This window comes from Stegodyphus dumicola, chromosome 8, assembly GCF_044657685.1.
Source record: "Stegodyphus dumicola isolate Sdum_Otavi_A_Nest chromosome 8, ASM4465768v1".
Taxonomy (NCBI): domain Eukaryota; kingdom Metazoa; phylum Arthropoda; class Arachnida; order Araneae; family Eresidae; genus Stegodyphus; species Stegodyphus dumicola.
Window position 1 is genome coordinate 49985528 of NC_140775.1, and position 16728 is coordinate 50002255.

The 16728-nt window shown below is 31.7% G+C and overlaps 1 protein-coding gene across 3 annotated transcripts in view; it reads left to right on the forward strand.

The window, feature by feature from the left end:
* Positions 1 to 16728, forward strand: part of LOC118181043 (enoyl-CoA delta isomerase 2-like) — an 83888-nt gene that overhangs the window by 32567 nt on the left and 34593 nt on the right. For all 3 annotated transcript variants that reach the window (XM_085821836.1, XM_085821837.1, XM_085821838.1), the window contains exons 5-6: positions 11113 to 11182; positions 11796 to 11895. In XM_085821836.1, the coding sequence (XP_085677962.1) occupies positions 11113 to 11182; positions 11796 to 11895 (170 nt within the window). The remainder of the gene's footprint in view (positions 1 to 11112; positions 11183 to 11795; positions 11896 to 16728) is intronic.

Consider the following 16728-nt stretch of genomic DNA (forward strand, 5'->3'; position numbering starts at 1 on the left):
CACCAAATTCGAAAGTCAACTGATGAGAGATGAGATGTTTTTGTGTGGCGGCAGGTGAAAGTACCTTAGGTAAATGAAATTGACTTATATCACAGGAATTGGTTGTTCCAAGGATATTTCAGAGCCAAGTTAGCCTCTTTTCTATGAAACATGTGAAATCACTTTACATTTCACACCCTATTTAAATCTCGCCTGCACAGCCGATGTTTTGTGTATTTTACAAAGGGAAATCTTTTCGTGTTAAGCGATTTTCGTTTCGTGTTAAAAGGAAAAAAATGAAAAGTTTATCGGGACCGTTGTATTATTTCGTGTTAACAAATATTTCGTCTCAAACGTTTTCAAGCGATATTTTGCCTGATATAGTGAAATACATATAACGTTTTTTTCACATTAAATGTATTTATTTCACTGTATAAGAATTTAAAAGTTATATGAATGCCTTTTTTTTTCCCTAAAAAGTTTGTAATTCAATTTATTAGTTTCAAATCCGTATAATTAAAAAAAAAATTCTTTTCGTTTTTCAAGTATACTTAATACTTCTAATGATCTACTTTAATTCTGTATATGGCTTTCATTCAGGGTCTGAAAGATGATAAAATAATAGGTACTTTTCCATTACGCCATTATGCACCTGCTATGCTTTTTGGTGCTTGTGATAGAGAAGATCCACACAAACATATCGAGATCTATCAACTGTAATTTGAAATAAATGTGTTGCTATCTTCAGACTAATCTTATAATTAGAAATTATTTGCAATTAAAAATCTTATGCTTGGACTCTATTTAGCAGTGCCCAAAATCATGATAAGTGCATAACGGAAAAGTATGAAATAATAAATTCCTAGAAATTAAGATTTGATTTCTGGCATTAGTTGATTTTTTTATGTTTTAATGTCAGTTGGGGGAGATTTTCCATTGGTTTTATGAATTTGATGTTCGAACACCTGGAAATTTTTAGTTTTGAGCATTTAATCTCAAGTTGTTTTTTATCTTGCCTCTCTGCATATAGATATAAATAGTAGCCACACTTTGCTTCATGATATTGTTCTTTTCTGATCTTTATAAAATTTACAGCTTCACTCCGAGATTGTTTGGGATTTATAGGAACAAAAGTAAAGGAAATTCTAAATTTCGTAAACTTTCCTTTTATACTGATTTTAGTTCCTTAGAATATCATTGTTTTTTCCCCCATCATTTTAAAATGTTGCTGTGTTTTAAATTAATTTGCTGATGAGTTTTAACATGCTCAAACATTCAGACAGACATATATATTTTCCAAAAATTATCGTATTTTTCTCTACTTGTGTATAAAATAATTCCTTGAAATGTGTTAGGAAATTCTTGAAGTTAGATATGGGTAACAGTGAAAAATGAATATGAGATTGATATATTTGCTTCCATCATTCAAGTTACAAACATTTTTTCATCTGATACACTCATAATATATTTTTTTATCTTAATATTTATGTTGCATGCATCATTGGCATCTAATTTCTGTGAACATCAGCGCCAATTTAAGATGTGCATTGATACTTAATGTGTGTTGTTTAGCTGATATTTTGGAGTATGTTCTGTAATAGTAAAGGAGGTTTACTTTGGTAGTTGGGAAAGCCTGGACATATTTTTTGCTTGCAGAATCATAAAAATAACTCTTTAGACTTTTAATCCTAAATCTCACAAATATAAAGGATACAGATTGATTACACTTAATGCATTAATAATATGTAAAAAAATGCAAATAAAAGTAATTACTATGAATTGATAATTCAGTCCAAGGTACACTGTAGCAACTAATTAGCTAGTGGCTAACTGCAGCAGAAAGTAACTCTTTGAACATGGTCAAAGAGTCAAATCCAAAACGGAACACTGTTGTTTGCTGTAAGGTAGCACTTTTTACAGGTTAAGGGGGGGAGTGAGAAAGGAACGTTCAAAAGCAGTGAAATGTTTATATTTAATTAAAATTATATTTGTTCACAATTTCGTAGATGTATGACACCAAATCAAATGTAAAAAATTTGAAATTGCATTTTGAATATATTTTTAAATATTCTATTATATGTTCAGGATATAAAATATTTGTATCCTTAAAATATAATGGAAATTATTAAACCTCCTAAAAGTAATTTTCATATGCTTGCAATCAGAAATCCGCACTATGCCAGTTTATTAATGTACTGTGTGCTCATAGGAAAAATACATGAAAATCAGGAAAAGCATGTTAGAATTTCTCTGACAGTTATATTGATAAAGGGTTATTACAAAATTATGTGTCTTCAATAATTCATAGTAGAAGCAAAGTGAAAGATATAGCCTTTGGAAATTGACATGGTACATGCGTGCAGAAAAGTTTTTTCCTTAGCATTCTATGTGGTGATAAAGATGATCACTTTTTGCCACTTGGCAAGCTGGAAAAATAGCTGTCTGCAAACCGTATTTAAGATTTATAACAATCTCCATTTACATGAATTGAATTTTAGCTACTTTTAGTGAATTTTTCCAAGCTTTTGGCAGTGGTTTCAGGAATTCAAAATTCATGCTTATAATTTATTTCCTTGAACTTTAATGGAAGACACTACGAACAATTCAACTTCTTCATGTACAAGTATGTGATGTCAACCAAGACTTTTCCTTTGCACAAACAATACATTTTTATCATTTCTTATACCAAGCATAGATATATGTTTGGAAGAGATTTAGAGATTTATGAAAGGCGTAGAAGAGCTTGATTGAAAATTGCATTGAACCACAATAGTGAATTCCATTTTATTAAATTATGAAACGCAAAATACTATTTCGACTGTAGACATGCTAGTTTTGGCATACGGCATCATACGACATTAGGTTGATGAAACATCACCACATGGCATTCTAAAAAAAAATTTTCATATTTATGTATATGCACTCTTTTTGTTGTTTATCTGTTACAGTGCTTTTTTTTTTTTTTTTTTGTGTGTGTGTGTGTGTGTGTGTGTGTGTGTGTTACATTTATTTATTAAATATCAAATTCTTCGCATTTAAACCATAAAATTCAGTTCAACAGCAATATCGCAAACTAGTTTTAAAATGAGCATATCTTCAGAATTTCCGATACAGAGACTCGTGTGATGGAGATAAAAATGTTTTTTCTGTACAATGTTGCCATTGCTCACTTTGAAATCCTTGAGTTTGTTAATCAAAAATTTGTTAAAGTTTTTTGAAATATGAAATCAATAATAAAACAAATTTGAAATTTGGGCTTCGACATGCCAATATTCATAGGAGGATTATGTCATTCAAAATTCGATGGCTGTATGTATTGTTGTTTTATCACAGTGTGAAAAATATATGTAGGTCAGTCAGAAAGTTTGTTGAACTGTGTAAATATGTTCCATCTAAGATGATTTCGATGACACTGTGTGACAACACTTCAGACATGCACCTTTATCGCCTGACGTAGCGGCTTCCCCGAAGCAAGCTTAGTTTCTCGGATTATCAGTTGCAAACATGTCTCGACAGCTGCAAATAGCGTCCAAATTGGAAATGCATGTAGTGATTCATTTTTTGTGGGCAAAAAGGTGCAATTGCACTGAAATTTATGGGCAGTTGCATGACGTGTATGGTGAAAATGCAGTGTCACGTCAAGCTATCGCAAAATGGTGCAGCATGTTTGAGAATGGACATACAGATATTGACAACGCTGAGCGCGAGGGAAGACTGTCAACTGCAATCAATCACTGCTTGTGTGAATGAATGCATTCTTGCAAACAAATGCATAACAATAGACGAAATCTCAAATGAACTGGATATTTCTCATGAAAGTGTGCATAAAATTATTGCCAATCACCTTTAAATTTCGTAAAGTTTGTGCTCGATGGGTGCCACATCTATTGATGGAGGAGCATAAAGGAATGTGTTTTGAAAGTGCATTTGCATTTCTGCAACATTACCAAATGGAAGGAAATGAGTTTTTGAACAAAATTGTGACTGGAGATGAAACTTGGATTCACCATTTCTCACCTGAAACGAAATGCAGCTCACTCGAGTGGAAACATTGCAGTTCCCTGACACGAACAAAGTGTTGAACTGTTCTATCTGCAGGAAAGGTGATGATGACGCTGTTTTTCAACAGAGAAGGCGTTGTGCATACAGAGTTCATGCTGAAGGGTGCCACAATTAATACATCTTCTTATTGTGAAACACTAACGATTGCAAAAATCACTTAAAAATCGACGCCCACGTAACTGTTGAAAGGTATTGTGCTCCTGCATGACAATGGAAGACTCCATGCAGCAAAACAGACCTGCAAACTTCTGAAAAAGTTTAGGTGGGAAGTGTGGAATCACCCTTCTTATAGTCCAGACCTTTCACTTCCTGATTTCCATGTGTTTGGTCCCATGAAACAAGAACTTTCAAAGCGGTGGTACCATTTGGATGCCAAAATGAAAGCTACAACCCAAAAATTGTTATTGGACATTGGGCGGGATTTCTTTGCAGAAGGCATCGAAAAACTTGTACCACGCCTTGACAAATGCTTAAATAACGTAGGTAATTACATTGAAAAGTAGATTTTGAATGGAACTTTAAGATATAAATAAAGTTATTGTAAAATTTTGCTCCTGTTTTGTTTTCTTAGGCAGTGCAACTAACTTTTTGACTGACCCTTGTACATACATTTATGCAGATTTTTCATTCTTTAATTTCTTCAAATATAATGCAGAACTCTAACATTTGGTGGGAACAGTTCGAAAAGTGAAACGGACATTTATAGTGAACCAACGAAAACAATAGTCAAAATGAAAACAATAACAAAACGAAAGCAATAGTCCTTCAGGGACAAAGCCCCTTTGGACTAAAAATTAATACCTATATGGGTACTTTCCTGTTATAAGGACTGGATTCAGAAATCTATGTATATATGTCAGTGTGTATGTATGTATGTGCATATATATGCGTGTATATGCACATACATACATACTTTTCTTAAATGCTCCTGATAATAGAAGAGTACCTGGCTATGCTTATCAAGGGCTGCATGTGGTTCGTGGGTCATTGGTTGGCCAGTATTTGCTGTATGCTACTGAAAGCATTATATTATAGTTCTACCAAAAAAGTGTATGATTTTTTTCTTCCTATTAAGATAATAGGAAAATTTTTCAAGTCCGAAGTATTCTGGAATATTGTTAAGTTTTACTCTGAATCTTGTTAACTGTTAACCTAGCCAGAGTGTGCATACATGCATTGTTCGGTTGGGCAGTACCGTAGGACCTCAGGTCATGGATGCCTGTTTATCATGAATGAAAACCTGATCAAAAAACACCTCAGATGACAATCAGTGTCTTGAGTCATGAACACTCAAATTTGTAGCATGTGGTTTTCAAAGGTGTTTTGATGTAATATTTGTTACATAATTAATAATTAGTGATTTTTAGAAATATGATTAATATTTTGCATTGTTAAATTCTCATTAATAAGAGTTCAACAAGAAAGAACTAAAACTTCATAAGGAACAACAAAAGGCCAATGGTGGAAGAAATTTCTTCTGACTAAGAGGATGAAAGAAAAATTATCTTAGTTTTCTGATCCACAACATGTATGCAGGATAGGATAAGATACAAGGTTTTCTATGATCATGTGACTCTGATAAAACAGTAACGTACTATAGCATAAGCATAGTCATATATTACTTTAAGAAACATTTTAAAACATTTGCAACAACAAACCACATTGAATAAATTTTAAGTGAATAGACATCTAATGAGTCTTAAGCAGAGTCGAATGATGCACAGATATAAAGAGAAAATAAAAATGTCTCTGAAAGATGGGTGTCTACTTGTCTTTTGGAAGGAAGTTTTGAATCCGAACAATATCTTCTTCATCATTCAATGGCATCCACTCTCCTTTATATAAGTACAGTTACTTTGTATAAGTTTGTGTTTTACTTTATATTTAATTTCCATTGGTTTTGGCTGTAAATTTGGGCACAAGGTACTGTAATGTTTAAATAAGCAATCGTGTGGTCTGGGAATTAATTATTTCATTTTACATTAATTACTGTGGGAAAAATTGTTTTGGTTTATGAAAATTTTCATTAACAAACAGCTTGTAGGAACAATTTAACCATTTGAGTCCGGCTAAGCGCTGTCGTGCTTCACTTGTCGTATGCCAAAAATATGGCGCAGCGTGATAGCGCTTCTCTTGTTTTGTATCGAGAATGCGAAGATGCTGCTGTAGTGATATAAGTAGCTGTTGTTTTATAGGAATTGGAAATTGTTTTAATTTTTTTACCAAGTGTTATACTGATAATTACGAAATAACCTATGTCAAGTTCTGATTCATTTGAAAGTGACTATGTTATGAGAAGATAATGAAGAGTATAGTAATGACCTTGAAAGTGATAGTGGAAGTGACATCATCATTCGTTCTAAGAGATTACGAGTTACTAGTGATAGCAGTGATGATGATGAAGTAACTGCAAGTACCTCCGATGATAATATTATTGATGAGTTTTTACCTGTGGATACAATTTTTTCGAACGAATCAAATAATTTTTCTGAAGTACCTGGACCAAAGCATGCCCCTCCTCCTAATACGAAACCTGTTTAATGTTTCAATAATTTTTTTTTCAAGTATGCTAACCAAGAGAAGTGCTATCATGCTGCGCCATATTTTTGGCATATGATAAGTGAAGCACGCGCCGGACTCAAATGGTTAAATTCATAAACCATGGCTTCATTTATTCCAAATTCTTGTTAAGTTTTCATTGGAGAGTTATCCAGTCATCGGAAAAGTCACGACACATTTCGTCTATGTTTTACAAGATGTTATGACACAAAGAATGTATTTCAAGGAATTATATGTTGCCCATTTTGCTTAATAATTTTTCAACAAGCTGCAGAATTCCTCATTCATAGAAGGACCTGTTTTTATCCACGAAAAACTGAGGAAGTAGCTGAATTACAGCCATGTCAGAATTGAATGTTAATACCATGCAAGGATTGTTGAAGGAAGCGAAACAAGTGGAAGTCTGATGGTGCAAGGTCAGGCAAATATGTTATTATCCAGCTGTGGGTCTGTGTGTTCTACCAAATAATGAAGGTGATGCTATTAGTTTCTTACATGAATATAATGTATTGCTGAATAATCATCAGTATTCCAAATTGCACAAAAAGAAATTTTATTCTAGTCAATTGAAGAGCACATGGCAGTTTTCAGAACATATGGAATCAGTAAGAATGCAAGTAAGCAATTTATTTGCAGCAAGTAGATTACCATTTGTTACTGCCATGAGATTTATCTACTGCTGATCTAAGGAAATAACTTCAGTTAAATTTCACATGGCTTATTCAACATGGCTGATATTACTGTTATAGACTGAAACAATTATTTGAGAGAAATATGTGTCTACAAAATGCAGAGTATGAAAATTTAAAAAATAGACGGTGAAGGCTTGATCGTTGAGCTGATGGAAGACTCTTTTTGAAAAAAAAAATAAATAAATAACATTGGCTGTGTTCTGCCGCCTCAGTGGATTTTTAGCGGTATCTGGCAAGGAAAATAAAGAAGCCCTTGTTGCAGTGCCCAGTTGAAAAGCCAGGACTTTGTTAAATGCTATCAAAGAAAATATTAAAAAAGGAGAAACTAGTTATTCCAACTCCTCCTGCCAATGAAGCAAAAGAATTCCAAAAGGCTGGTTTTGAGCTTTTCAAAGTGAGATCTGCATTCCAGGATTCATGCAGAAAATATTGAGTAGGTATGGATTCTTCTCAATGGCAGAATAAGAAACAAGGGGATAAAACAAGATACCAGTTGAAGTCGTACTTAACAGAGTTCATATGGCGATAGAATGTTGTAGCTTGGAAGGAAGCCTTTGAAGCTATTTTAGAAGTGATTGTCAAACATGTTCCACCCAAAATAAGGAAAAATTAATTATATAAAATTACTGTCAGAGTAAGCCAATCCTTTTCCATACTTCTGTTCCTCATAAGTGCCTAAATTCCAAATGGGGGCATAGTTGATTTTTTAATATTTTCTCCTTTTGTATACCTAATGACTCTATGGTGGAGTCCAATTTAAAATGTGATGGATAATAATTCATCTTTAAGTTGAATTGACCAGCCAAATGTTACCTTCTTCATATAGTTACTGTTTATATTCAGGAGTTGTTTATAAGGAGGAGTTGTATTTATTAATTAATTATCAGCTGACCACATGAAATGAATATAATGAAAATGGAAATGAATATAAATAAAATTGTGTCATACTGACCATATTACTGACACTGATTTTAAGCTGAAGAACATTTAGCAATACAAGATATGTGAAAGAAAAAAAAAAAAAAAAAAAGTTAGCTTGTAATCAGGTAAGCAAAGTTCTCATGTGCTCCTGTAGAATGGTGGTCAGTGCAACTAACTGGCAAATAAGAAACATGAGTTCTGTTCTAGGAGAGGTCAGAGCTGATTTTTTTTAAATTGCCACTAAAAAAAGGGGGGTGGGCTCTGTTGTAGTTTAACTTGGTTTGCTTGCAATCAGGTTAACAAAGCTATGTGTGCAACTGTAGTATGGTGGTCAGTGCAACTAACTGGCTGATAGAAAACATGTGTTCTATTCTAGGTGAGGTCAGAGCTGATTTTTCAAAATTGCTGCTAAAAAAAAAAAAAAAAAAAAAAAAGGCCGGGCTTTATTGTTGTTTCACTTTAGAACTGCTTTCCTGAATTCTTTTTAGATCTCTTCTCAGTTATGCAGATTGTTGATATTAGTGAGCTACTTTTAACTTTATTCAGTTGGAAGCATCCTAGAATTTGGGGGAGTGGAATACTATACCGATGGAACTTCCAACTTCAGATATTAAAAAGTTTACAACAAAGGGATGGACCAAGACTTTTAAGCTTGATAGGCATAATGCTAGCAAAATTAAAATTAATGCATCCAATAACCAAGCGATTTGAGAATGTTAATGGCTGTATCCATTCTGATATGTCTTTTTACCCAGCTATCTGCAATGACAAGAACTGTGTGACCACACAGTCTAGACATGTTTATGAGATTCTTGCTGCTCACGACAACTCAGATAACCCCAATTATTCTTAGCTTTCAATAACAAATGAGGTAATGGATTCAGAGAAACAACATTGATTGGGGTAATAATAATCACAGAAAATATTTTGTGAAGCATTTCTATTAGGGACATTACATTTCTTCATTATATCTACCTCTAGCGCCAATTCTCTCTGCAGAGCCAAACTCTCTTAAAGACTTTTTTTGTTTGAAAAATGTTATTATTTCAGCTTGTGTTCTTTTATATCTTTTTCATACATTTATAGCTTATATCTAGTATTACTGACTTATATCTAGAATTATATCTAGTATTCAGTAAGTATTACTGAATGATGTTTTATTTATAAATACTCTTCAAATTATATATAATATGTATACTGTATAAATTATATATATATATTTATATTTATATATATTATTATTATGTAGTATAAACTATTTATACAATGTATATATATATATATATATATAATAATAATAATAATAGTTTATTAACCAATGGATTATTGAGTATATTATCTTTTTAGAGAAAATTAGTAGAATTGTAGTTAAATGAAGTAAGTAGCTTAGAAACATTTAAAATTATATGGCTTACATAAAGTTTTTATGGAATGCATTATTTGCCTAACTCAGATTATTGTACACTGTGCTGGGATTTTGTTTTTAATATTTTCGGCATCCAAAAGTTATAACAATCATAAGTAATAATAAAAAATGCGTAATACAGCACAAAGCCCAAGATCTAGACTCGCTGGGACTGATGATTCCAGATTTGGGATTTTAGATTTTTCTGGATATTAGATATCAGTTTAAATCTAGTAATATGGCATGTAGAAATTATGAAATTTAAAATATAAAAGAATGAAGCATTTATGACCTTAAGATAATCAAAATGTTTTTTAAAAAAAGCTCAGTATGTATTGATTTGCTTTGTTAAACATTTCTCTCAGTGTGACTTGTTTGAGTTGCTTTGTTTTTTGTGCTAATACTTTCTCCTCAGTTCTGTAGGTAGACATAATTTCTTGTTCAGTTACAAATTTGCGTTGTTCAATGTCCTATAATTACCACATCTAGAATTCTCACTAAATTATCAGTCAAAATTTTTTTCATTTTCAACCACCTCTCAGCCACTTTTTTCACTGTCCCTAGCGATATTTTCTGTATTTAGAACCATACTAAAGATTTCGCCATCCATTAGCTGATTAATGATTGGGGCATTGTTGTTGCGATGAAACACTTCCATTATATTATTTTTGTGTATTAAATTTCTTTTTAAATGTCCAAATTTCTTTTTAAATTCAAAAAAAATTTGCTTTTTGTTTGCGATATTTGAACAGCTTCAAATTCGTGGCTAACATCATAAAGCTATACTAGCATCCACTATATATACTGTTGGCAGTGCATCATGTGATTGTCAACTAAAGACATGTTCTGCTAAATTTTGCCTTGCTTCTGTTGCAAGCTGGTAAAGTTAAGCTTGAATTATATTTGAACGTATTATACTTAATGCCTATTTTTCTCACATGCGTAAGACTTATCCAAGTCCCTTATAAATAAATTTCCACGTATACTTATGGCTTATCCAGGCCCAGTGCTAGACATTTTAATAATATTTAAAAAATGTGTTTAGACCTATGCATGAGTCATTTCTCAAGTTGTAGTGTGTTGATAGTCATGTAATGATAGCAGCAAAAAGTAATAAATAATTATTTGTTAGGTTGGCATCAGTGCTGAAGTGAAATAAAAAAACAGGTCTTTCTATATATTTTTATCATGAAAAAATAATTATATAAGCATTAAGCATTAAAATAATTTTCCTCCCCCCCCAAAAAAAAACCTGGTTGCTGGCGATCCAGGAGTACAGATTTTAGATCATTCGGAATATTGAACATCTGAATTTTGGACTTTGTATTGTATTTGCATTTAAAATAGTATTTATAATACTATGTATGATAGATTTTTTTTAGTTCTGATTAATGTATTATTTTTCACTTTACAGATATGCTTTTTTCACTTTACAGATATCCTCCTATTGTTCTATTATATCCAATTTACTGATGTAATGTATTCTCTTAATAGATGTACAAAGATATGATATCTGCTCTAAAGCAGGCAAGTGAAAATAAAACAGCGGTAACTATACTTACTGGTAAGAATTTAAGCTGACAAAATGTTTCATTAATTTATTTTGTTTCATTTAAGAGTTATTAAGTTTAATATAGAACATAGAATTTCTAGTTTTATTATTTTTTATGCCAAAATTTATAAAATATATTTAAGTTTGATTGGGTTTTTTTTCTTTGTTGTCAGTATTCAACTATTAAATTGCAGTTTAAATACCTTCACTTGTGAAATTTAAGTCTTTAGAGCAAATTTTATAAAGAAATTGCTAAAAATTTTATTACTTAAAATTAGTATGTTGTTCATAGCCATATGGCAACATAAATAATAATTGTAATATGTATATATTATGATTTCATTATTATTTATCAACATTTGTGCAACATGGACTTTCATCCTCAACACTTTTAAGTGGTTAATATTTTCAAGAAGAAAACCAATTGATCATCTGGTATGTTGAACTGATAAATTTACAGATTTAATATAGCATACATACATTTTACAAAAGATATTTACATAATTAAGTGAAAGAATTAAAATATGTATAAAAAATGAAATCATGAATTTTTACTTTGGATATGCATTTTGTATTTTGAGTACTTTTATAATACATTGATTTTTATCTTTTTTTAAATTTTAAGGTCGGGGAGATTACTTTAGTAGTGGAAATGATTTGAGCAACTTTTCTTCTGTTCAAGGTGATGTTGCTACTGCTGCAAAAAATGCTGCTGAAATGTTAAAGTTAGTGTCCTGCATATTTTTATGCCCTGATATTTTGTTTTCATTGTTTGTATGTCTGTCTGTGGTTGCACAGTGATTAATATTGTATTTTTTAGTTGATAGTGAATGAAATGCTGCTGAATTTTCCCCAGTTATATAACGTGTGAACGTCCAATTGGTTTATTCTCTCAAAACATTCATTTTCTAGAAATTTCATCAACCATCATTGTTTGATCTAAACATATGTTATCATCCTTTAAAAGAAAGTTAAATCTGTATGCACTTCTAAAAGACTTTTTATATAGGGCAATATAGCACTTTTATGACATCTCTTGCTTGTTTTTAATTTTCATAATATAATAATAATTATCATGCATATCGTAAAAGGCGATTAAAATGGGTACCCAGTGTCCAGCGGTATAGCTGGGCACCCCTGCCTTCAGCTTGGGGGTTGAGCGCAAGGCCAATCCCCTTGCCTCATAAAAATTTCTGATTCAGAAATCTGAAAAGGAATCTTCCAGACTGATACATTCTCGATGACCTAGCTTGAAATCGGATCTTAGGATTGGGACATGGAATATAAGGACTTTATATAAAGGCTGAGCTTTGAAAATGCTTACTAATATTTTTATCAAGTATAAATTAGTTATACTAGCTATCCAAGAAATAAGATGGACTGGCAATGGAGTGATTGATAAACTTAATTGCTCTGTTTATTTTAGCTGCCATGATAAAATACATCAGTATGGAACTGGTTTTATTGTTGGTAAACAAATAAGAGATAGAATCATTGAATTTAAGCCAGTGAATGAGAGGATTTGTAGGCTACTTATCAAAGATAAGATACATAATATTTATCTTACCTGTACCCATGCTTCCGCAGAGGATAAGGGGTATGAGGAAAAGAACAAATTTTATGATCTTCTTCATAAGACTCATAGTGAATGATATTTATAAGACTCATAGTGGGTGACTTTAATACAAAGATTGGTCACATTGAAGACTTAAGTGTGTTTGTGGGAAACCACAGTCTATACAGCGAGTCAGATCAAAGTGGTATTAGACTTACGGACTTTGCCATCTCTGCTGATATGATGATTAGGAGTACTGCATTCAAACATAAAAATATATTTAACCCCTTGGCCTACACGTTATCTGCCAAATGCACGAGCTGTAGTAAACAAGAAAGTCGGTCGCACGCCGTGCCATTCAACTGTTCAGTCATGTACCCAAACTGGCACAAAATGTATACTTTTACTGACATATATATTTCAGTGTAACAAAAGGAATTGTGAAAAAATAAACAATGTTTAGGTACAAATAGTAATTTTAAGATGTCTAGGATGTAATCATAATCCAGAGTTCATATGGTTCTTTAAGCTGTGTTCAGACGTGGACGTAAAGCGCATAGAGGTATAGTCATAAGAGCATAAAATACGGGACATCCGTTCACACCTGCGAGATGGGGGGTCTAAGCTGTGGCCAATGAGAGAAGCTAAATTTGTGCATGTGTGGATGTGTCTACACCTTTCGCATGCTGTTTTCGAGCTCAAATGATTTCTCGCGCTCGCTCTGCTTGTTTTTGTTATTTTGTGTCATGGCTTTTTCAGCTCACCACAAAGTTTTACTGGTTCAGCAGAATGCTCTTTTATCTGTCCTTCTCATAAGCCAAGAGGCAACGGAAGAAGGTAAAAAAGGAACGAAATGATCTAGAGATATTTTTTTGAAAGACCAATACTTGGTTGGCACATATATTTCTGTGCAAAGCAGTATGGAATATTTCTGCATTGTACTGTAGTACTCTCTATACTATAAACATGCACATGCATATTTATATGTATAAAACCTTCTTCAATTTTTATATATAATTTCTCTTAGGAGAAATACGATATTCTAAATATGCCTAATTAAAAAAAAAAAAAAATGTCTTGATGATAACTAACAGATAGGCTGTATATAATATTTTTCCATTTTGCAGGTGTGAAAGCAGTTAAGTTAAAAACAGTACTTACCATACATTATTATTATTTTTTAAATTTTCAATCAAAATGGCCATGTTTCTGTGACAGTGAAACATGTGTGCTTAGCACTCCTTATTCACTGTCACTGTCGATCACTATAGTAGTTGGCTGCACTACCAGTATCAATTATCACTAGTACTAGTATCCCACAACTGGTGACAATGATCATCAACCACAACTAGTACAATACTAGAAAACGTTCACCCAACAATGTATTTTATGCTCAATCATTAAATACATTTTGCTGTGTTGCCAGCTGTTTGTATACATCTATTTCTAATAATTTGCATGTATATGCCGCACCCCTGAATTTAATTTCAACATATGCTGTCATTTCTATTTACGACCAAATCTCATAAGGAATTTCACATTGACAAATTTTAGGTACCCAGGTCTTCAAATGCAACAAAATTATAAACATTCATACCTTATCCAGGAATTTCTACCAGAGAAATAGCATGAATTTAATGATCAAAATTCCATTCAAATTATAGTAATAAAGAGTGGATAATAATAACAAATACTATTCATTAAATTATAGTCCATGTTATGAATAATGTGTGCTATTCAGTTTCATTAAAAGTAAATTCCTTTTGTGAAGAACATAATTAAAAAACAAAACAGAACTTCAACAGGAGACAAAACTGTCTAGACTGTTGACTGTAAAGGTCCTGTGCCCCCTTAAGAATATTTCACTACATTTTTTCCTTCTTGGAATTCATAAGAACATTTTCTCAAAAGGTTAATCTTTTATTACTTATACAAAGCTTACACCATTGAACTAACTATTGTGACTATTCTTAAATAAGTGAAAATAATTTTTCTTTTTTTTTTAAGTAATATTTTTACTGTTTAAAAAAAAAACAGCAGATTCTTGATATTGGTTTGATGTTTTAGTAAAATTAATTCATGAAGTTTGTTTGGAAAGATAAACTCCATTTGAAGCAAATAGCAATACAATATTTCCAGCTTTTTTAATAAATTTATTCTTAAATACAAAAATAATTAAACAGGAAAAAAATTATGGTAATAATTTTTAAAAAAATTATAAACAGAAAGAAAGTAATAATAATAATTTACACAGAAAAAATAAAATTTTTGCAAGCATGAATTTTTTAAAGAATTTTCATAAAAAAATGAAAAATATTGGATGGGATCAATCATCTACAGGATCATACACAGCGTGCATAATCCTGAGCTTAACTTTCACTTTACAAGTTTCATCCATATTTTTCAATATAAGTTGAAAAACTCATTAAAAATGCATGTCATCATTGTAGATTTCTTGCGAGATCAACTCATTATTTCGTTCGGATATGATTACAACTCATTATTTCGTTCAGGTACAATGTGCTCCATATTAAAAAAAATGTTGCCTTCAATGTGACAGCAAAATCGTCTAAAGAAAGCCGCTTCATTTTAGCTTCGCACTGATTGGTCGATGCTTATCCCAAACTCGGCGTAAAGTTGAAAACTTTGAACCCTATGCCATGAGCCCTAAACCAGATTCTATGACCTAGCAGAGACTGGTTGCCTTGGCAACAAAGCTCGGCTTTAACCACTTATGCCCTTTACGCCCTCGTCTGAACGGGGCCTTATAGTCCTTAAAAGTCCTTAATTTTGGCCAAACTCAGCAGAAGGTCCTTAATTTTAATCATCTTAAAATTTCTGCTTGTTTTTACAACTGCCATTTTGAGTGTGAATTAGCATTTTGGAGAAACATTTTGGGTGATTCACTGACATATATGGTTATCTTTTGAATGAGTTCATGGGTTATAATTTGTTTCTGTTTCAAACAACTTTTCGCTTTTGGGAATGTGAATTCTTTTATTAAACGTTTCTAAATTTGGTGACTTATTTTGCCGATTTTAAGATCAGTTTCTATAGAAAATTTTTAATTCTGAGATCTGAGAATTTTTCGACGATTTGTTTTTAAAACATTGTAACATTGAAACATTTTATTAAAATAATGGTAATATATTGAAATTGTATTTAAAAAATAACATTAAAATAAAACATTTTTATTTTTCGCTGTCATACTATAAAGTTTCATTTTGACAACTTATTGTACAATATTTTGAATCTGAAAAATAAACAAGGTATAATGCTCTAAAGCACAATTTACGAAACAGCTCTTAGTAAAAGCAAAATTAGTTATGTAAATAATTAAAAATGTCTTCTACTTAAATTTTTCATAGTAAGAGTTTTTCCCATGTTATTGTCTCAAAATATTCAAAATTCTCAGAATATGCATCAGTTTTCTCTATAAAATTAATTTTATACTTTTCCCCTCCCCCCCCCCCTTTTTTTTTTCCAAAATATTTCTGGCTTTTTGCTGTTACAGGTATAATTTTTTGTAAGGATTTTAGGCATCGCAGCTTGGAAGGTTTAGAAGGATTTGAAGGCACGATTTATAGACCCACGGTCCTAGAAGATTCGAGAAATATGTGACAAAATGAAAAATGTCTCCATGGTATCAACACGTAATGGATGTATTTCAGAGACAGTTTGCAATGAATTTCGTACTTTTTGGAGAACGTCTGGAAGAACAATGAAAACATAATATTTGAATGTTTTACTTCTGATACTAGAATCTTTTAACATGTTTATCTTCCCTTTATTTTCTCTACTTTTCACTAGACTCAAGCATGGAAAATATCAAAAATGCTTCTAAACTTATCACATGGGCAGGCATTATAAAAAAAGATTTTTTTATTAATAAAGAAATTGAAAACTTATAATTTAAAAGATTCATCTAATATGTCTTAATGCATCACACACATAGCTGGCACTAGGCATTTTCCCACCTGATGCAGTCTCTGTGGATTCTAAA